The following is a 21,547-nucleotide window of genomic DNA, read 5'->3' as shown; positions in this document are numbered from 1 at the left end:
GATGGTAAGTGGAAAACATAGTTCCATTTGTTGATGGCCTCTTGGATCAGTTAAGCAAAAGGGTATCCTAATTTATATGAGTTTTATACACTCATGATGGAAAAAAATGTGATCTCTGACTAAATACCTTGCCATGTAAGATTTTAGAATTTTTTGTGTAATCAGCTCCATCCCTGGCAGTGTCCAAGGCCAGGTTGGAGGGGGCTTTGTGCAACCTGGTCTAGTGGAAGGTGTTCCTGCCCATGGCAGGGAGGTTCGAACTATATGAGCTGTAAGGTCCCTTCCAACCGAAACCATTCTGTGATTCCATCTGTGAAACACTCAATATATAAATACTGCAAGTGTTGTTGAGAATATCAATGCCGTCTTCCATCAGTTTAAGACTGCATTTTGAGCACACTAGATTTTTTACAGTACAGTAAAGTCAGCCCAGGGGATAGCAGTATGTTAGTACCTAAAATACTACCCATGTAGTCTGTCTCTCTCCTTTGTGAACACCACGTAGACTCGGTGCCCTGACAACTCCCAGAAGGATCGTCTCATGTGGCTCCGGGCACCTAACTCATAGCAAGGATCACATCTGTACTCCCTGAAGCCAGCAAGAACCTGACTTTCCAACCAATTCCGAAGCAATTTGCTTTATTTCTTGAGTAATACTGTTTTCCATGAGTAATACTAACATGTTTTCCATGTACAGTGAGCATAAATCGCGGTGTCCCCTGGCCCCGGCCAGCCCAGCGACAACAACTCTCACCCCAGCATCGCCTCATACCCCCTACAAACAGGCAGCACCGCCCTACCATCACCTCTCTGCACCCAGGCCAGCAGCCTATCCCCGCCCTTGTGGGCGGAGCCTTGTTCGCCTGTAGACCAATCAAACACCGCGGTATCCGCCCCCCGCGGGAGGTTCTCTCAAGCGGTGGAGGGGAAGGCTGTCATTCACGTGACGTCTCGAAGTGCAGCGGCATGGGCGGGTGGGCAGAGGTACGGTCGGAGTTTGCTGTCGTGGGGGTGGTTTTACTCATCAGTCTGTGTACCGGGGACACCCGAGGGGAGGACAGCGGTTGAGGATGGCTCTTTTCGGCCGCAGCACGGCAAGGGGTTCGTGAGGCCCCGAGCGCGGGGCGAGCCCCGAGGGGTCCCCGGCAGTCGGAAAGACTCGGGCTACTCTGGGCAGGCCGCAGTGGAGCAGCGGCCCGCGGGTCACTGTGTCTGCTCTGCGTCTGTGGGGTCCTGCAGGAATTGCTGTGCCCCTCGGGAGAGCCCCGAGAGCCGGGGGCTGGATTCGCTGCCCCTCTGCCCTCCCCTCCCTTCCCAGCAGATGCGTGGAGGTGGATGCGGGCTGAGCCCGGTGCAGGCTGGTGTGTTCACGTAGCAGCGGCCTGGCGCTCGGGCAGCCGCAGCCCCGGCTGACAAGCCGCCTGCCATGGCTGTGTCCGGCTGCTGCCTTCTCGCCGGCGTTCCTCTCTGAGGTCACTGACAACCTTCTCCTGCCCCGAGCTGTGCTTCTGTAGGACCATTACCAAGCAGAGAGAGCCTCTGGGAGGCAGCTGTGGAATGAAACAGTACTTTCTCCGTGCCCCGGGGTGTTTTATCTATGAGCCGCTGCAGCCCCCTGTCATTCAGCAGATCATCAGCTGGCCGGGTGCCTCGTTCAGCTCCTCCAGATGTCTGTCGCAACGAGGCTCTCTGCCAGCCTGAAGCTGGCTTTATGTGAACCTGTGCTGTCTCCTGTCCTTGATGAAAGCTCGGTCGTTGACTATATAATAAGAATGGTTTGGTTTGGAACGGGTGTTAAAAACACCTAGTTCCAACACCCCTGCCCTCTGCAGGAACACCTTCCACTAGAGGAGGTTGCTATATAGAGGTGCCATATGCAGGCATCTGCTCCACAGTGTGTGTACCACTGTGTCACTTGGCAGTGTTTGCTGGGCTGTCTTCATGTCATGTCATTCTGTGCTTCAGGCTCCTAGTTAGAGAGTAAATGCTTTGCTTATCTTACAATATCAGGTATACATGAAATGTGTATATGTATCTTGACATCTGCCATCAGTTATTGAGTGCGTTATAAGGAAAAGTAATGCCTGTGGGGGTTTCCTTATAGTTGCCTGCAATTTCTAAACCTAGTGTATTCAAATCCATTTTTCATACTACTTTTAGTGTTTTCCCTCGGTAGCGAAGCTTGTACATTGATCCTACAGCTACAGTATGAAATAGTTGCTGTCAGCATGGGGTTCTCTTAATCATATATACTCCATATGGCTCTACAGACCCAAAGTAATTCAGTTGTAATAAACATGTAGACACTTCCTTAATTCTTATATTTAATAACGTAAGTGGGACATGTGAGATAAAAATACTTTTTCCACTGTAGGAAACTGTAGTTATAGAAGAATCCATATTTCTTACTTATTTTTAAGTCTTACAGAGAGTTAATGTTTCTTACTGTGGAAGACTTAATGTTCAAGTCAAATATGGCAGTTAGCTCTCAAATAGCTGTATAGAGAAGGTCGAGAGTTTATGCCTTGAAGCATCCTTTGAAGTTGGGGATGATTCCTTTTCTAATGGAGAAAATAAGGTGTGGAGTGATAAAGTGACTTGCCATTATTGCATGGAACACATTTGAGCCAGAGTTAGAGTTACTCATTTAGTACTCCTAAGCAGAAGAAATGAAATTGGACTTGCAGTTTTGGCTTCTTTCTTAATTGTCTGATTTCTCTTTGTCATAATGTGTAGACTGGAAACATGTTCTTTTTTAATTACATTGGGTTTTGTTTCATTTCAGGTTAAAGTGAAAATACCTTTTGGAAACAAGTATCTCGATGCTGTCTTTTCTGTTCCAGAGAAGAAACCAACATATGGAGTGATTCTTACCCATGGAGCTGGAGGAGATATGAACTTCCCTCACTTAGTGTCTTTGGCAGCCTGTCTTGCATCCCATGGAGTCCTGTGCCTACGATTTACTTGTAAAGGCCTTAACATTGCTTATAGGGCTAAGGCCTTCAAAACAGTTGTGGTAAGAAGTGACCAAATCCTGCCATGGGTGTCATCTTCTGGGTTTCTTAAATCATGACCAGAGATAAGCAACAGCAGGAAAAGCAGAAGTGATTAGCTAAATGGAGCACTGCTTGTGAACAGCAACAGTAGGATCAATTTTTATATGGGCAGTAGCATATATGTGGGCTTGGGTGCCAGGAGAGAAAGAAGAGCTTGAGAAAAGGATGTGAAGAAAGCAAGGGTGTTTTATGAGAGAGCTTACAGCTTGAAAAAAGGGAAGTATTTAGGATGGAAACAGGAGATGGGTGTTCTGCAAGGGCTTGGTGAGGGGAGGGGAATTAAGGGAAATGGCTTTGGAAGCAGCTTATGTAGGAAAACTGACCTAGGAATTGTGCTGAGCCTCTGGGGGTCGGTAGCTGTGAGAACAAGACTTTGGGGAAGGAGTAGGGGACTCCAGGTCATAGGAGGAGTTGAAGCACAAGAGATTAGGAGTAGCATATGAGAGGCCTATAACCTAAATAGTCTTTGGTTTCAAAATCAGTTTGAACTGTTACATGTGTGTGTTTACCTCTTCTGCTGCTGCCTTATTTAAGATGTTCTTATGTACATAGGTTCTGTTAAAATGAGCAATGTTTCGTTATGATAGGACCATCTTATTTTCCTGTTCTGGAACATGTAGGAAGGAGGGGAAATTTTTTCTTGATTATCTAGCTACTTTTACTGGGGCATGGGAAGGCAGCTTGAGCACTTTGCATTGAGCATCAGACATTTTTTATAGGGGAATTAAGGGTAGTTATTAAGGAACTAATTGTGATTTTATGTACATTAATTTGAAGTTAGACTTTGCTAGATCTGTTCTCTAGTCTTTTATGAAGAACATAGTGAGTTTATACTCATTTGCTGCTGTGCAAAGGCAATTCAAAGGCATCTGCTAAAATAACATCTGGTTAGTTACCTCCTGAAAACTGAAAAATTTGTTGCTGAATTTTATCTTTTCTGTCAGACGTAACTGGCAGGTAACTGACTGTGTCTTAATCTTTTCATTGAAAATACGTGACCTCCGTGAAGGGCACTTGTGCTAACTTATTTTGCCTTTCTACAAGCTAAGAGTGTGCTTCTGGTTTGTTACTGTAAATTGATACACAGTAATCGTTTATGTTTTGGGAACTGGATAGGGCATCTGATATTTTAAACTTGGCTGAGAGCTAATGTGAAATTGCTTATGTCTATTATGTTGTTCCTGCAAAATGTTAGGAAAGTATTTGTATGAAAAAAGAAGAAAGCAACTTGTATGTATCTGTTTTTTGTTTAATCTGCAGTGCTGAAAGAGCTTCATGTTTTGTGTTTAGTAGCTAGGAACAAAACAATCCCTAGCTTCCCAGCTGTCTTAATTCCGACTTGTAATGCTTCTCTTTATCTCATTTCTTTAGGAATACCTAAAGCTTTCTGATGATTATAAACTTTCAGGTGTCTTCCTTGCAGGTATTGTTTTTATTATCTGTAAGTTTCACTCCTATACTGTCTCTAAAGTTAATATGCGATTACTCCATTGTTGAAGTCTGTCCCATTTTGGTAGGAGGTGGATGAACAGATGTGGATGACAGCTGTCAGTCTGAGGTGGCACTAAAAGCTTGCTGTCTGACATGGAAACAAGCTGAATGAAGCTCCACTGGTCAGTTGCCTAGGGAGAGCAGTTCAGATCTCTGTTGACAGCTGAATGTTCTAACCTTCATTAATTGATTAGTGGTCCACTGGGAGCAGTGGTGCAAAGCCTGCTGACAGCTCTGCATTTGGGTCTCTTAACCTGGAGCTGAATGCTGCCAGCCCAGTAGCTGGTGGCTGCACAGGGCAGGTGTGTAGCTTGGCTGTCTCACTGCTGCTGGGGTCACACGTGGGAGCATCTGACCTGCCGCTCTCTTCAGATTCCAGACCTGTTGACTCTCCTTGTGATGCCACAGATTTCGCTCCAGAAGCAGGAAGGAAAGAGCATTAGACCATGTACTTTGGGAGAAAACTTCTTTGTCACTTATAAATTGCAGGGCGTATGTTCTCTGATAGTCAACTGTACCTTTTAACTGCAGGTCTTGAAGAATTCTGGTTACTGATATATGGAAAACCATTTTCCCAAAATAGGTTTTGGTAGATAAAACCTAGAGGCTGGTAAAAAAACCAGTTATGTGAAAAGGGAAATAGAGGGGTGTGATTAGGAATAACTTGATACAGGAAACTCTGAAAATTCTCTAAGTGAAACGAAATCTGCGCTGATGCAAGGTAATCCCACTGGAATCAGACACTTCTAACACTCAACTACAGAGCATTGTCAGCTCATGTGCCTTCTCTTTGAGGAGATATTTTGATACCACCTTGCTGTTGTAGACTGACCTCATGCTACAAGTTCACACTTTTTTTTCCCCTCCCTTCTACTTGTAGGCTGAAGTTTGAGGTGTGCATAAACACTTGCTGGGTTTATTTGGGGAGTAAGATGCATAAATATTTGGTTTTAATCTGAGCCGATTAAGGTTGTAAAAACAAAAATTGTGCAAGATATTAGCATTGCTATCTCAGATTTCAAGGGTCTGGAGTATAGGACCTGTCTCTCTCTTCCTTCTGCCCCTAGGACGGACTTATGTTCTTTCCAGTATTGCAAAGGATCCCTCTCTATTTATTTTTCCTTCCCCCCCCTTCTTTTTTAAGGGGGGGATGTAAAATCATAATATAATCAGACAAATATTTTAGAAAAAATATTGAAATTAAGATTAATACTGTTCATGGAGTAGATGAATAAAATTATCTCTAGCATTTTTTACTGCCGCTGGCTGAAATACACTCATTTTTAGTTGTTTACTCAAACAGAATATAGATGAAGTGACAGCAGATGTACTTTTTTCCTTTATTTTAACATGGGAGAAAGGCCGCTCCATGGGCTCACGAGCTGCTGCATCTGTGGTACGTCAGCTTAGCCAGGGTGATGATGATGATGACTTCGTTCAAGGTCTTGTATGTTTATCTTACCCATTGCATCGACCAAAACTCCAGTCCAAGCTCCGGGATGAAGATTTGTTATTGATCAGGTGTCCAGTGCTGTTTGTCTCGGGATCAGCAGATGAGATGTGTGAAAAAGTGAGTACCCTTGTAAATCCTGCTGTGAAGGCGTAGTAGGGAGGAATGAGTCCCAGTGACATCTGTACTGGCGTACACGGCTGTGACTTTGATTAACAGCCTTCTCTCTCTCTCTCTCTCTTTATATATATATATATATATATGTATATATATATCTTCTGAAGGAAGCCTTGGGTAGGAAACGTCATCAGACATCAGGAAGTGTGGTGGTGCTTTCTGTTGCTGCTTAAAACAGCAAATACAGTGGCTTTCTGCCTTGTTCTCTTGCAAAATGGTACCTGTTGTTCTTGAACAGTTCAGCTTGAATTTGGGAGCATGTGCAATTGGCGTTTCCATGCTTGGGCATTTTCTAAGGAGTCAATGCTTTCATGAGGAGTTGTCACCAAAATAAGTCAGGCTAACAAAGAGCAGATCCTTGGAGTGCCTTCTTAATGGGGAAAGCTCTTAAGACTTTTTGAGCTGTTCTTAGATGTGTTTGCTGAGAAAGTTGAAGGGAGTCAAGGCCAGTCTCCGTATAATTATATTGCAAAGTTCTGGCATTTTATTGCTGGCACAACCCTTTGGCAGCAAGAGTGGATTCCTTCATCGTGGGGAAGGAGTCTGCGCAGGGTTGACTTGTGGCTTTAGAAGTTCTAACTTCCTGCAGTTCTGCTTTTGAGTGGGGGTGAGCCTTTGAGCACATTCCATTAGTGAACACAGGATCATCACATCTTTTCTATTAAGGTGTTTTTAATGTGCATGCAGATCTGTTTGTTTTTGAGAGCTGCCTGTTAGGTGTTGCACAGGCAAAGCAGGAAAGATGCAGGAGTTGCAGTTTGTAGCAGCTGTGATCTTCTGACTTTTTCATTCTTGCTTTCTCTGCAGCAACTGCTAGAAGGTGTGGTAAGCAAAATGAAAGCCCCTAAAAAAATCCAGTGGATTGATAAAGCAAACCATGGGATGGCAGTCAAAGGACGAACAGCAGATGATGTCATGGAAGAAATAAATGCCCAAGTGTTTTTGTGGCTTAGAGAGAATATGGAACTGGAGCACAAATGATTTGCAGTGTTTAAGCAATGGCTTCACTTAGTTTTTCCTTAGTGTGGCAAATTTGGTTGTTTTTTTCTGAGAGGTGTATTTTTTTAAACATATGTTTTCAGAGGTCTAAGTGTAAATGCAAATAAAACTTTTTCTGTATGAATGAAAAATAATGCAAAAGAATAAAAACCTTTTTAAAGGACGGAAAGTTCACAAAATATTTTAAATCAGGGCAGCATTGTTTTTCATGTTTTTATACAAATACCTGTACACCACTTACTAATGCAGGCCACTCAGTGAACGCTTTTGACTAGTGTTTGAATATCTTAAGATCATCTAGTTCCAAACCCCCTGCCACAGGCAGGGATGCCCCACACTAGATCACATTGCCCAGGGCTCTTTCCAACCTGGCCTTGAACACTGCCAGGGATGGAGCATTCACAACTTCTTTGGGCAACCCATTCCAGTGCTTCACCACCCTCACAGTAAAGAATTTCTTCCTTATATCTAACCTGAACTTCCCCTGTTCAAGTTTAAACCCATTACCCCTTGTTCTATAGCTACAGTCCCTGAAGAGTCCATCCCCAGCTTCCTTGTAGGCCCCCTTCAGATACTGGAAGGCTGCTATGAGGTCTCCACACAGCCTTCTCTTTTCCAGGCTGAACAGCCCCAGCTTTCTCAGCCAATCTTCATATGGGAGGTGCTCCAGTCCCCTGATCATCCTCATGGCCCTCCTCTGGACTTGTTCCAACAGTACCATGTCCTTTTTATGTTGAGGACACCAGAATTGCACACAATACTCCAGTGAGGTCTCATGAGAGCAGAGCAGAGGGGCAGGATCACCTCCTTCGACCTGCTGGTCAAGCTCCTTTTCGTGCAGCCCTGGATACGGTTGGTAAATCTTCACTTTGGACTGGAAGCATATTCATTAACTTTAGAATTTGATAAGTTTAGTCTGGATATTAAATCCACCTATGGGTCATTTTCAGATGATATCAATATGCCCAGAAGTAACAGCTGAATTACTTAGCATCAGTGGGAAGCAGGTGTTCTAAAACCAGAGTAGACTAGATTGTTGAAACAATGATCAGCTTATTTTCAGTGGTCACTGCTCAACGCTACTTAATTCTTTTCATACTGCTAAAGAGACTCGTTTCACTGACAGTAAATCTGTGAAAATAACAAGCACAAGTAAGAAGTATCTGCATTTCCATGGTGTCTCAGGACAGGAACACGTGACTGATACAAACATATTTTTTTATTAAAAAAAAATTACAAAAATGCTTTGAACAAGGCCCTGCAACCGTTACACGATAAAAAGGAAACAAGGGGCACTTGGTTTTCTTCCATATGTAGATCATAATACTGTAAACTTCTTTAATATCTGTTGACGTTATCTGCTGGCATTTTAATCCAATTTTTAATTCTTTCCTTAAGAGGCAGTCTGAATGTAGGCAAATACAAAAAAAATTACTTGGTTTCTTTCTGTCAGAGTTCATCTTTGCCCTGCAGTCAAGAAACAAGAAACACTTTTCAGTTAACTGGAAACTCAAATTTTACCTGTCTAGCCCTGCAAATACATTAAGACATGTTTCTGAGTTTGGTAGGTGCTAATGTCTGGTAACTGATACCACAAGGTGCTGAGCAATGCAGAGAAGCAGTAGTGAAAGCATCCAGCACAGTACATTTACTGTACCTTTTTTCTGTGGCAAGTACATGGAAAAAGGTCATCTTCAGGCTGCTGGACTTTCTCCATCCCATCTCTGATTTTTGGCTCGCTCACTTGCAAACTGGCATACTCCTAGTTTTAAAAGAGGAAGATATCCTTAGTGTATAAACTTCCTAGACTGTGCATCTGACTGTAAAAAGTGCACCATCTCAGATGAGTAGTTCTGTAAAAATTCCAGGGCTTGTGTAGCCCTGGAGTTTTTACAGAATTACTCATTACTCTATATGCATACTCATTACTCCATATGCAACCAACCATATGTATACACACTCCATGTGTAACCAGCATGGTAAACAGACCCATAACTGTAGATGGGAGCCCTTTCTGGTGCCACACTGGAGCTTCGGTTATCTCAGTGCTAATGTACAGGTATTTTCAGCTGTGGATCACAGGGTGTGTGTCTGAGGTGGAATTCTTTGATCACTGTGGGCAACATATTCATGCAGATTAGATCAAGATTTATGGGATCCGATTGCTTCTCCCAAAACACCAGCCATAAGGGCCTTCATAGCAAATAACTGCATACAGTGTTCATAAACCTACTGAAGTTTCCCATTGCTGCTGCTTGCCTTGTCGCTTCAATTACTGGACTGGACAATTTCCAGCAGCTCCATTGCCCTTCATTCTTTCTGTGTGATTTCTGGTTTTGTGGCAGTAGCTATGAAAGATGTACTAACCTGGAAAAGTTTGAAATAGTAACAAAAAATGTGATCTCCCATGAGATTGTTTCTTGCAAATTCTTGTCCAGATTTTGCAATATTTTTTGCCTGTCAAAGAAAATAAAAGTTGGGTTTATTTTTTTAATTCTAAAAACCCCAGTAGTTATTTCAGGCTGCCAGTATTGATTCTGGAGTTAAGCGTTGGCAGTTTAGGATAACGACTTTATTTTTATTTAAGCACTCTTACTTTTAAAAGTAAGTAATTCTTACGAATATACTCTTAATTTTGCAAAGTTCAACTTAATTTCAAATTAATGGATGTATTATATACTTTTTAAAAGTATTTTTGTTTGTAGAGTTGATTAAAATAATTTTTAAGTCCTTCTAATAGATTTTTATTTTAAGCAATGAAATTTTTGCTCTATGTTGTCTAGAAACATTGCCAAATACTTCTAAATGTATATTCACCTCTTCATCATGATCTTTTGCCCACTGCAGCTTTTCTAGTAGATCACTGAGATCGCTTTTAAATGGGATGTAGTGTTTCCATGGCTGCAGCTCGTTATAGAAATGCTCGTAGTAGATGGAGTCTTGCTTTAGCACCACACTGTTTCCTGCTAGTAGATAAGGCAATCTGTATGCTGCCACTGTGCCATCAATGTTAATTTGGTATTTATACTGGAAAGAAAATGAGTGTCAGTTATTAACAAACACAAGATGCCAGCAGCTTGGTTAGGTTATATTATTCTGCGGGCACTGGTATTACTGACTTGAGCAATATAAGACTGGCTAGTCAAGGGTCAATGTTAAGTAGCTTTTAGTATTTATATTGGAGTTCCTCAGAGTGCAGGGTACACAGAGGTGCCCGCTTCATCAATTAAATTATCCAGAAATTCTCAGATGCTCATCCTCGGATGTGAGGGGAGATGTGCCACTTCATCCACTGATTTTCCCACTATGTTAGTTACATTAGTAGTCCTGATCGCTGAATCAGGAAAAAGAAATAAAAAGGAACTCGGAGTTATATAGATTACACAAGGTTCTACAGAACCTTCAGATGTAAATTAAACATCATCATCCCCTATGTAAGAGCTACACAGCAGCTAATCCCACTGGAGGGATACCTATTCATGCTTGTTACTGGTTTTGTGCTGAAAATCTAAAGGTCATTTTATTATCAGTAATACCTACAAAGTTATTTGATAATGGGATACACCAAGAACCTAGCTGTATGAAAAATTATTAGTGTCTTACCTTAAAAAAGTCAAAAAATGAAATGTGCTTAACAATGGGGCCATAGAGGCTTTCATCGTGTTTGAAAAAAAAAAAGTTCGTGAAAGCAGCATCTATGAGCTCTGGATATTTTCTGCTGAGTTTTACAAGTTCAAGCCTCTCCTTGCGGCTGTCACGTCCTCTCCAGAATGCTGTGGTATTCTTGTCTTCCCATGACGGGCCAGTATTTGCCTGTACTGACATCATGTCCAGACTGACTCTGGAGGAGAAAAAAAGTGATTTAATAGTGAAGCCTGCTGGAAATGTTAATTACTTAAAGGAGGTTACAGTACCAATAGGCAATACCAAGGATGAAGGTAAGTCATGAACACACCTGTCTGTGTATTGTATCCGTATTTTTGCAGCAATAAAACTAGATGAGGAATGTCAAGTTCAGAGGCAAGACAGCATTAGTTCAACAACAACATGGCATGTGGAAAGCGTACGTGTTGGTTGTCATTGGAAAAAGTAGCTAAAAGTGTATATGGTTGCCAGACAGATGAGAGTGATGCAGGGTAATGTAATTAGCTCTGTAGAGCGTATTTCACTTCCTTAAGTACTTTGCTAAATTAAAACAAATTAGGTGGGGCAGGGAATTTAGAATAAGCCTTGATAATAAAGAAATAACTAGAACTAAATGCAGTGAAATAGGTTAAAAATGGATTACAAAAAACTCCCAGAATTTGGCTTTATAGTGTTTCAGGACAGCAATAAAGCAGTTACTAAGGCCAGTTATGGTAAGTAATCAAAGTGGGAGATGGTAAATCTTAGGTAAAAAGAATTCTGTCTACATTGGGCTTTAAAAGGTAGAAAAAAAAAAGATTCTAGGAAATCAGAACAAAGAGACCTGGCCAGTTGTTAACATGTTCATGGGTGGGAAACACAGCAATCAAAATACCTCCCTTGAAGCATTCCTTCCAAGTGCTGTTTTCAATGACTTGAACATGTTTAGATGAATTTTGATTTTTTTAAATAAAACAGTGAAATATTTTAATATGCCATTTATATCCGTAACTTAGTTAATGTTAAGATACTGATTACACAGTTACTGCCTGCCTACAGGATGTCAATGTCTCAATGAATAAATAAAACCAATATACTGTTAATATAAATATCTTTTTGGAAATCATTCGCTGTGAATTTTGTGGAAATTTTAAGCCATTTCTTACCGTCCCATAGTCTCCAAAACTGAGTCTGTTAAGTCATATGTTGGCATGACAATGTCCTTTGACTCACTGGACCCACACCATGAGAAGATGGGGTGCAGGTTCTGTGGGGACTTCTTTTTCTCTAGAGGCCAGTCCCCTAGGTTAACAAAAAACTCTACATCCGGCATTTTCACCTAAACAGAAGCAAAGTAGGCACAAATGCATTTTAATACAAAGCAGTATTGTTCTGCTGGCACCTTGCATTTTGAAAACAACCTCACTAAGAGAAAAAAATAGCCAGGTCTCTACTTAATGTACCTGTAATAAATCTCTGAAGTTTAGAAACATGTTACAAGTACTGAGACCATGGAGTAAAGCCTACAAGATAATGTATTTTTTTAAAGATTAAAGCCACATAAATGCTCTTTTTTTTTTTTTTTGTTTTGAAGGAATAGGAACACTCCAATTTAGAGGATGGTCTCTTGTTATACTTTACATGACTGGTCACACAATCTTTGTACCAGGCTAGCACTGGGATCTAGTAAGCCATGGTATAGTTCCTAGGAAAGGTGAACCACCTTGCTGACTGTATGCAAAATTGCTGTTGGTTGGTAAATGAGTTTGCTCTAACATGAGTGAACTGATTTGCCCTGTGTCTGCCTGATGACTAAATCCAACAAAATAGAAGTAACAGAAAGGAACAGCCATGATGGGAAGACCACATTTAGTCAGTGCTGGGATTAATTACTAAGCATAACATCCTCACTTATCTAAAATAGTTGGTAGTATGGAACCATATCTGAAATCAATGTTGTAGCCAAAAATCAAGATAAATACCGTTGCTGGTGGCCAGGAAACTTTGTAACAACAGGACAGAGGGCATTTTTGCTGCTATATGAAATGTCGATGTACTCCCATCTTGAGCATTGTGTGTGATTCTGGCATTTGCAAACAAAGTAAAAGAAGGTACAAAGAAATGCATCCACTCTGATAGGGACAAGACCAGCTGCCTTATGAGAAGAAACTGAAAATGGCGGGGCACTCAGTTGAGAGAGCAGAAATCTGAAAGTGACATATGGCTGAGTTTTATGGAACCCTGAAGGCATGTATAGTGTCAGTGCAGAATTGATGCCGTTAATCTGTTTTTAGTTCACCCCTTTCATGACACTAATTTTTTTTAAACATTGCCATCACTTGCCTCTTTCAAAGCAAAAGAATCTAAGTCAGATTAGCTCATCTTTGCACAGCCAAACAGCCTCCTTGCTGTGTAGCTGTTTTTGAGAAGGTGAAATGAGAAATTTACCATTTTTACAAGACAGGCATGTCACAGGTTTCACACTGTGACATAATCTTTCTTTTGTTTTTGTCTTCCTCATCAATAAGTCATGGTTGGGTATTTGACCATTATGAATATCCCATTATTATACTGGCATTTTTTGAAAACTATCTTAACACCTACACGAGAAAATATTTTATCTGAAGAAAGAACAATTGTGAATGTTAATAATTCTCAAATTAAAATATATATAACACATAAAAATAAGGGTTTAAACATATTCCTGATTTCTCAACATATATATGTATCAAAGCATTTCTCCTCTCAAATCCCTTTATTCTTCAGATCCAAATGGCTGAACAAAAGCTAACATTTCAGGATTCTTCTGTGGCCCAGATAGGTTTCCTGAAGTTTCTAGTTTATGGACAGAGATAGAAATCAGTAATACAGCAAACATCAAACACCCTTTTAAATGGCTGATGATAATTCTTCTTTAATTTGATGACATGGTGAAGCCTTTGGCAGAGACATCCACAATTTCTAAAGACAAGAGACCCAAAGCAGTACTTTTTGTCTTCAGTATACAGACTGACAAAAAAAGTTTTCTTGTTTACCTTCATTTCAGAGGGGGTTTGGCTACACATTCTAATCTTCAGCACTAAACTTTATTAATACAGTGCCATCTAATGGTTATAATGGACATGGAAAAGCTACAAATTTTATTTTATCTGCCTCCTCAATGGCAGAATCACTCAACGGGGATCAACCTTCTCCAACTCAATAGATCTATTGTTTTCCAGTGACAGCATCTTAATAGAAATTTTGAAGTATTTAATGGGGATGAGACAAACTGTGCTTTACTAGATCTGTAAACAGTTTTTGTCTTTGGAGTTAGCAAATCTTTCCCTACATTTAGCCTGAATACTTCTGATGCAATTTAATTCCATTATTTCTTGTCCAACACTACGACACAGAGAACAGCTTACTTCCATCTTCCCTAGAGCAATCTTTTAGATAATTAAAGGTTACATTCATGTCTTCCCTTAAGACAACATTTTAGATTATTTTAATATATAATTTTATTTTTTTAGAGGATAACATTTTCGATTATAAATACCTTTTAGATGAGACGATCCCCACTTAAATGAATCTGCATTTGTATGACAGTCATTCTTACCCCTTTCCTGTGCAATGTCAGCAATTGAACAACCTTTCTGGAAGCTGACACCCAAAAGCAGGCACAGTAGCAGAATTGACCCATTACTAATCCGGAGTATAGGAGAAAGGTTACTTTCCACTTCTCTCATGTGTGTGTTTAGTTTTTCGCAACAGCATGCCACTGTGACTCATGTGATACTGTAACCTTCACATTTCTCTGCAGAAAATAACCACTCACTCCCTACTTTAAAATAGGTGTCACAGCTTTACGATTTATCCAGCCTTTGAGTAATACCCTGCCCTTGTCACTTTATTTTATCCATTTTTCCACACCATTTCTCTTGTTAAGAAATACTTTGATTACGATGCTGTACCAGGAGGTGCTTGCAGATTCTTTCATTTTTGTTGCCTAAAAATTCAATAAGCATATTCTCTAGTCCATCATTCAGTCAAAATATAACTACACTATTAAATGGGCACTGAACCTAGGACAAATCTCTGAAAAATAATGTTGTGACACCTTTCACCTCTCTGGAAACACTGGCAACTGTTGTTAAAGTAAGGCTATCTAAGAGGTTACAGTAGTTTCTTCAAGGCAGTTTTCCTATCTTGTTTATGAGAACCTTGGGAGACTTGCCCCCAGAAGCCTAACTAAACTTATGATACTTGACATCTATATAGGAAGCCTATTATCTTGTTACAGAAAGAAAGGATAAATCCATGCTGTTTCATACCAACTACCTTACCTTTCAGCTGTTTATAAATAATGTGTTTATTTTTTATTAGATATTTAAGGATTTTTCTTTTTTTAGGTGAACAGGTCCGTACTTCAGAAGCTACTCTCTTCTCTCCTTTTAAAAAGACAAAGTGTGTTGTATTCTACAGTCAAAAATAGGTATTAACTTGGATATCTTCATATTTCTCTTACTATTTTCTTTATGTAACACGTATTTGTGATTATAGTCATGCTATATTGTTGCTTTATACATAATGCCAGTTTTTTTTCCAAAGTTTGCCTAGGAAAGGGTCTGTATGTTGTTTTTCACTTGTACATCAAGGGACGTCCCCTGGGCTTTTGCTACTCTTTCTCAACCCTCCCTGTTTTTGTTTTTGGCATACAGTATTCAGTGGAGAACGATATGCATTCTCTATTTTTTTCTTCAGTCATCCTGTAAAAGGTACTAGCAAAGGCAGAATTTTATATGAGATGCTGCAGGATGATTTATTATGATTTATTTTTGTCTACAGAAAAAAACCCAAACCACAGTGTATCCAAATCTACTGAACTCTCCTATAAAAGCCTGTTATTAATTAACATTTGTGCTACTCTGATCAGAGAGCATTCTAGAAAATGCCAACTTCAAACAAGGAAAATCCATCTGACCTTTCCATTATTAATCAAAAACAATAACTTTTAAAGAGAAACAGCAACAAATATGATGAAGTATATTTGTTAAGCCCAGGCTTCTATAGATCAGGACACACAGAATAAATGACTACTCACTTTTCTTGTCAAAGAAAGCAGTATGGCATCCATGAAAATTCTGAAGCCAACATGTTCCCCATACGTCCTTATATAAACCTGAACATAAACACAGAGTTTACTGGTCTGGTGTTTTCATTTCAGACAACCACTGACAAAATTTTGAGCTCTTTTAATCACTTAGTATCTAGTCAGACAGATTGTATGGCTGTACAGATTTATGAATCAGCTGGGAAGCTTCAGAAAGATTGTTTCTCTAACTCATCACAGGAAAGTATCCAAAAGAAAAGGACAAGCTTTGCTTCCTTTTGCAGATGTTTTAGGTCTGTCTCATGGAAACAGAAGCTGGTTGCCTGTTTCTGTTGTGTTCCACTGTTTTCATTGCCACATGAAACTCTGCTGAAGTCAGTCCAGTTGTGTTAAAAAGAACTGCAGCTCTGATCCTCAGTGGAGATAAAAGTGGCATTTCTTTACCTCGGAGTTATGCTCAACGTAATTTGTTGGTGCATGTCAAATTAGATGATCATGACACTCCATGCAATATTACCCAGAGAACAGGAAAGTAAATTAGCATTTAGGAGACTTGGGTCTGCGCCCAGTACTCATACTGATTGCTTGGAAAGTAATTTGCCTTCACGGTGCTTAAGTTATAACATGGACAAAAAGCACTTTACAAAGTAGGACAGATATTGTTGTGCTCACATACAAACTGCAAAGTATTCAAGAATAGAGAAGCAAACAAAGGCAGTTTCTTAAAGAACTGGCTACAGGAAGCCTTTCAACTGGGGACAGCCAGACAGCCTACTTGTATGACTTGCACGCAATCCCTAGATGGGCTTCAGATCAACCCATTCCATACCTCATTATCTTTGATGGTGTAATGACACAAACTCTGTCTTTGGCCAAACCTCTGTGGAATTTCTTTTGCAATCTTATCTGGATCAACAGTGGGAAAATTTGCTAGGTCTCTCTGAATCTGTGGAATGCTTTCAGGGCAGTTCATCTCTTCCAGCCATTCACTGCTCTCCTCCTGAGGGCAGTCACAGTTTTCATGATAAATAGGTCCTGTCAGGAACACAGTTATTTTTAATAAGTCACACCACTGAGCTGTTGAGATCACAAAACAAGGTCAGACATGAACATTCATTACTTAGAACCAAACTTTCAGAAACTCTAAATTGACATGTTTGAATGTTGTTTTACTCCAGTGGAGTCACACAAAGCTATACCAGCTTCTGTGTGAGCTGTCTTCTCTATGTGTTATTTGCTAGGCAACAGCATCACAGCATTTGTTTCTTTTTATTATTTTGAATAGTATGCACAGAATGTTTACAATGAATCCATAATTTCAATGGCATTTGATAGTGTGGAGAAGTACCAAGGTCCTGCATAATGCTATGCTAATCCTAGAAGACATTCTGGGACACAGTTTGTGAGGAAAAGCCACAACAGGAAATCTGTGTGTAGTGCTGCTTCTTACCTTTTAAAATATACGGAGACTTTGCAACATGTTTATCTCCAGTTTTGATTTCTATCTTCAGGCTTTTGTAGCTTGCATACATCCTGTATCTCACAAGAAAGGAACCATCCTTCCTGTCTAATACTTGCACACCAACTCGAGTGAACTGTTCCTCAGGAGCAGTGATCTTCACCTGGAATGCATTTTCACCTGGTGACGAAGTGAACCTGCCCAGAGAACAAGTGGGAGCTTAATAAAAAAAGGAAACACACAACAGCTTTCTTGGTGTGTTCCATTCCTTTTCAAGTTGGCAGATGACTTTGCTGAGCCATGCTAGGTCTTTATGAGCACATATTGGTATTCACAAGCAAGGCACAATTTTTGTTAGAGTACCTAAAATATCTCATGCTGTTAGAAGGTATCAGAAAGGTTCCACCCAAGATGGTCCTGAAGACACCTCCAAAGTCACTCGGTGCCCTACATGTTGAACAGTGTTGGAAATACAGTCTTCATATCAGAAAACAGCACCTTTAAAAATCCTGCATAGCTCTTGATTAGTAGCAGCTCAAATGCAAAATGATAGGAAGGCAGAGAGCACACAGATAAATTGACCTCGGTAGATGAATCTTGGTGTCCTGTCTGTAGGGAAAAGACAAGGGCAACAGTCTTAAACTGAAATAGGGTAGATTATATTAGGCATTAGGAAGAAGTTCTTCCCTGTGAGGGTGGTGAGGCACTGGCACAGGTTGCCCAGAGAAGTTGTGGCTGCTCCATCCCTGGCAGTGTTGGATGGGGCTTTGAGCAACCTGGTCTAGTGGAAGGCATCCCTGCCTATGGCAAGCAGGTCTGACTAGATGACCTGTAAAAGTCTTTTCCAACCCAAACCATTCTATAATTCTATAGATATATATGAAAAAATAATACTAAACAAGCTATACTTTAGCAGCTTAATAAGTCTGTTATTTTACACACAGAAGCAAAATGTTTCTTTATTTTCATCGTACTATTTAAGGAATTAAAGAATGAAGTTAAACTTCTTTATCATTATGACAGCTTATATGGGGGGGAGGAAGGATATTACAAATGCCAATGTCTTGGTAGGAAAAATATTATAGTGGGATGGTGTAATTCAACATGTACTTATGAAATCCTGCTAAAATTCACCATACATAGAAAAACCTCTATAAACCCAAATAAAATTTTAAAAATCGTTATCACATACCATTGACATGTGTTGACAAAGTGACATTTATTAACGAAGTTGGCACAGTGAAAATGCTGCACTTGCCAACTTCTTTCCACTTCTTTACACAGTCCCAAATATGTAAGGAGAGCCTGGGATAGAGAGAGGAGGTGGGAACAGTCCGACTAATGGATTGCAGCCTGGCAGCCCATTCACCTTTCCTGACACTCTCCCAACCACACTAGAGAGCTGCCAGTTCAACTAAACGCAGGAAATATTTACACTCTCAGGTAAGCTGAATTGGCAGCTTCCAGACTCACACATGCCACAGTGTGTCTAATCTGGAAAAGCACTCTGAGCTCCTATCTAGTTTGTACAATCAGGGTTTCTTTCCTGTAGAAATGGAAAGCCGTGAGTGCCCTCTGAAAACTAAGCTTACCGGTCTCGTCCCAGTCAAGTTTACCTAATGGCCTGTAATTGCTGAATGACTCTAATGATCGTGTGCCTATGCCTTTAGGAGAAATACTGATGCTCCTAACAGCGGAAACAGGCTGGGCACCTGAGCAGGTATATCATAATTAAATATATTAGCTGCTGTCCAGGTTTTGACAAAGCTGAGAAAGCTGGTGCATAAATTTAGCACACTAATTTAGCACACATTTAACATGCTAGTATGTGTTTTGTTGTTGAACATTTTTCACCCTCATCCCATCCCCTTGTGCCATAATTGGATACCCCTAAAAAGATTAATTCACTTTTACCCCTAAAAAGATTAATTAGCTTTTTTTTTTTCTAAGCGACAGCCAGGGAAAGCCACGTCGGGAGCCCTCAGCCTTTCCTATTTACACGAAAATCCCAAGCCCATTTCTGCTCAGAAGGCGAGAGGGGTTCAGGTGGGACACGGGCAGGCAAGGTCAGCCTTGCTGAGGATGGGGCACCGCTGCGAGTCAAGGTCGAGGGGAGTAGAGCGCTTGCCTCCTTTACAAGAGGTCCGGCCATTACGATGCGGACCCAGGGCCCGCAGACACTCAAGTGGGGGATGCCGAAGCCGGGGGAAGGGCGTGGAAAAAGCTCTGCTGCTCGGCGCCTGATGCGCCGCCCCTCCGGGATCGGGTGGCGAGCAGGAACCCAAGCACTTTTTAACCCATCTCTTAGATGTTTTCCTGACCACCATAGCGGTGCAAAGAAGCCTCCTCGCCGCCCTTACCTCTGTCCTTCGGCGTCCACGGCCTGCACGTAAAAGTATCGCGCGGGGAGGGCGGCCTCGGCGCGCAGCCCAGGCCCCCATACCGCGCTGCGCTCGGCGCTCAGCCGGCCGCCCGCGGCAGCCGCAGCCACGGCTCCTAGGGCAAAGCAGAACGGCCACAGGCAACGCATTTACAGAGCTTCCCCCGGCGGAGAAACACCGCCGAGGAGCGGGGGACGCGCAGCCGGGGCCTTCCGCCTTCCCTCACCACGGCACCCGGCAGTCCCGCCTGCGCCGCGGCTGCATGCAGCGGAGCCGGGGGGATCGCGGAGCCGCTGCCGCCTTGTCCCTGCGCCCGGCCCCTCAGCGAACCATTCCCGCGGCGCCTGAGGGGATCGGGGCGGGCAGATCTTCCGCCGCACCCACCGGCTCTCTAGGGGCGGTGCTGCCGTGGGGCGGCTGAGGGGCGGCTCTGCCGCAACCCATCTCAGAGGAACGGGAATGGGGAAAGCCGGCTCTGCGTTCGGTGTTGCCGTTCTGTCCGTACTGGAGTGCCTGGCGCAGAGGTGAAGAGGCAACTCGCCAGCCCACAGCACGCTGTCTCGGAGAAAAGCATCCGCTGCCGTACGTCCAAACGCACACCCTGGGTGACCCGATGGCACATTGTCAAACCGTCCAAACTCGGATTGCAGAAAGCTAGTGCTGATGCTGTTCTTAACTACATATACAATAATTCACGTTGGAAAAGACCCTAACGACCATCGAGTCCAACCGTTAGACCGGCACTGCCAAGTCCACCACTGAACCATGCCCTAAAGTGCCACATCTACAGTTCTTTTAAATACTTCCAGGGATGGTGACTCCACCATTTTTCTGGGCAGCCTGTTCGAATGCTTTACAGCCCTTTCCGGGAAGACATTTTCCCTCTTATCCAATCTAAACCACCCCGGTGTAACCTGAGGCCATTTCCTCTGTCCTATTGTTTATTTATTACCTGGGAGAAGAGACCAACTGCAACCTCCTTTCAGGTAGGCTGTACACACACATACCCAAATGCTTTTGTCATTTAGCTGCAGAAACCTCACCAAAACGAAGCCTTCTTTGTGAAAGAACTTTAATCCCAAAAGATACTTTAATCCCAAAAGATACTTTCATTGTTCTTTATTGCTTTGTTCTTGATAAGGCAATACAGAAAATTGAACATTATCAAGGAGTCACAATTTCAATGAGATTTTTTATTTTGCATTTTGAAATACTGCAAACATATTTATAGAAAAGTGAACACACAGACACACACACACAAATCAAAATCACTTGCTTTGAGAAAACGACAAGCTGAGAAAAGACCATTTAGGTCAATTAATGTAGTCTTTTCCAGCCAGCAACCGCATCACAAAATGCCTTAAAATATTACCAAGCTCTCAACTTGTGAAGCCAGATTTTTGCCACCTGCCTCCCCTCCCCCATCCCCCCCCCTCCCCCCCCCCCCCCCCATTCCTATTGACATGATTTCTCAGGACATCCAGCAGTTAAAAGGTTTGCAATTTCCAGTCTAAAAATTCTTGCAGGCTCTACTTTATATCCATGACCCTTTAGCTCCTTTTCCTTCCCCATCTTTACTAGCCCAATGTATTTTACAGCCTGAAATCACACTCCTTCTCAGCTTATGTCTCACTGTATGAAACAAGCTAGCCTCCTTTAATGGAAGAGAACTTTAAAAAGAAATGTCACAGCTACAGAATTCACAGAACATCCTTCCTCTCCCTAGCAGGGCAGTACTGGAATGTTAAAAAAAGCACAGCGGCAATGAAGTAAAGGTGACATGCTTCTACCCTCCTGCCATTCTCTCCTCCAGCTTTT

General features: G+C 41.7%; 2 protein-coding genes across 3 annotated transcripts; one reads left to right on the top strand and one right to left on the bottom strand.

Moving 5' to 3' along the window:
* The first annotated feature begins 897 nt into the window (after positions 1 to 897).
* Positions 898 to 7,336, top strand: TEX30 (testis expressed 30). The gene is made up of 5 exons (XM_061349261.1): positions 898 to 984; positions 2,786 to 3,016; positions 4,428 to 4,479; positions 5,909 to 6,117; positions 6,982 to 7,336. Exons 1-5 carry the CDS (start codon positions 967 to 969, stop codon positions 7,153 to 7,155), a joined length of 684 nt encoding a protein of 227 aa, XP_061205245.1. The 5' UTR covers positions 898 to 966; the 3' UTR covers positions 7,156 to 7,336.
* A 1,038-nt stretch (positions 7,337 to 8,374) lies between these two features.
* Positions 8,375 to 20,118, bottom strand: POGLUT2 (protein O-glucosyltransferase 2). 2 transcript variants are annotated; one of them, XM_061349268.1, is made up of 10 exons: positions 19,709 to 20,118; positions 17,340 to 17,545; positions 16,719 to 16,924; positions 15,881 to 15,958; positions 11,964 to 12,136; positions 10,777 to 11,014; positions 9,991 to 10,200; positions 9,541 to 9,630; positions 8,831 to 8,935; positions 8,375 to 8,640 (listed from the first exon to the last, which is right to left on the bottom strand). In XM_061349268.1, the coding sequence occupies exons 1-10, from the start codon at positions 19,876 to 19,878 to the stop codon at positions 8,623 to 8,625; spliced, it is 1,494 nt and encodes a 497-aa protein (XP_061205252.1). In that variant the 5' UTR covers positions 19,879 to 20,118; the 3' UTR covers positions 8,375 to 8,622. The 2 variants fall into 2 exon arrangements, with proteins under 2 accessions (XP_061205252.1, XP_061205253.1); XM_061349269.1 differs by lacking the exons at positions 16,719 to 16,924; positions 17,340 to 17,545 and having other exon boundaries at positions 19,709 to 20,116.
* Between the last annotated feature and the right edge of the window lie 1,429 nt (positions 20,119 to 21,547).

This window comes from Neopsephotus bourkii, unplaced genomic scaffold, assembly GCF_033783945.1.
Source record: "Neopsephotus bourkii isolate Nb327-2 ecotype Australia unplaced genomic scaffold, CSIRO-AGI_Nbou_v1 NB_398, whole genome shotgun sequence".
Lineage (NCBI taxonomy): Eukaryota > Metazoa > Chordata > Aves > Psittaciformes > Psittacidae > Neopsephotus > Neopsephotus bourkii.
The sequence above is the reverse complement of the archived record's forward strand: the minus strand, read 5'-3'. Positions and strand labels throughout refer to the sequence as shown.

Excerpts from the sequence above, each read along its gene's own strand:
- POGLUT2 (XM_061349268.1), bottom strand. The coding sequence starts at position 19,878 with ATGCGTTGCCTGTGGCCGTTCTGCTTTGCCCTAGGAGCCGTGGCTGCG. Across the intron at positions 17,546-19,708 it reads GTGGACGCCGAAGGACAGAG|GTTCACTTCGTCACCAGGTG; the intron begins GTAAGGGCGGCG and ends TTCTCTGGGCAG. Across the intron at positions 15,959-16,718 it reads ACACCATCAAAGATAATGAG|GTTTATATAAGGACGTATGG; the intron begins GTATGGAATGGG and ends GTTTATGTTCAG.
- TEX30 (XM_061349261.1), top strand. Across the intron at positions 3,017-4,427 it reads AGGCCTTCAAAACAGTTGTG|GAATACCTAAAGCTTTCTGA; the intron begins GTAAGAAGTGAC and ends TCATTTCTTTAG. Across the intron at positions 6,118-6,981 it reads CAGATGAGATGTGTGAAAAA|CAACTGCTAGAAGGTGTGGT; the intron begins GTGAGTACCCTT and ends CTTTCTCTGCAG.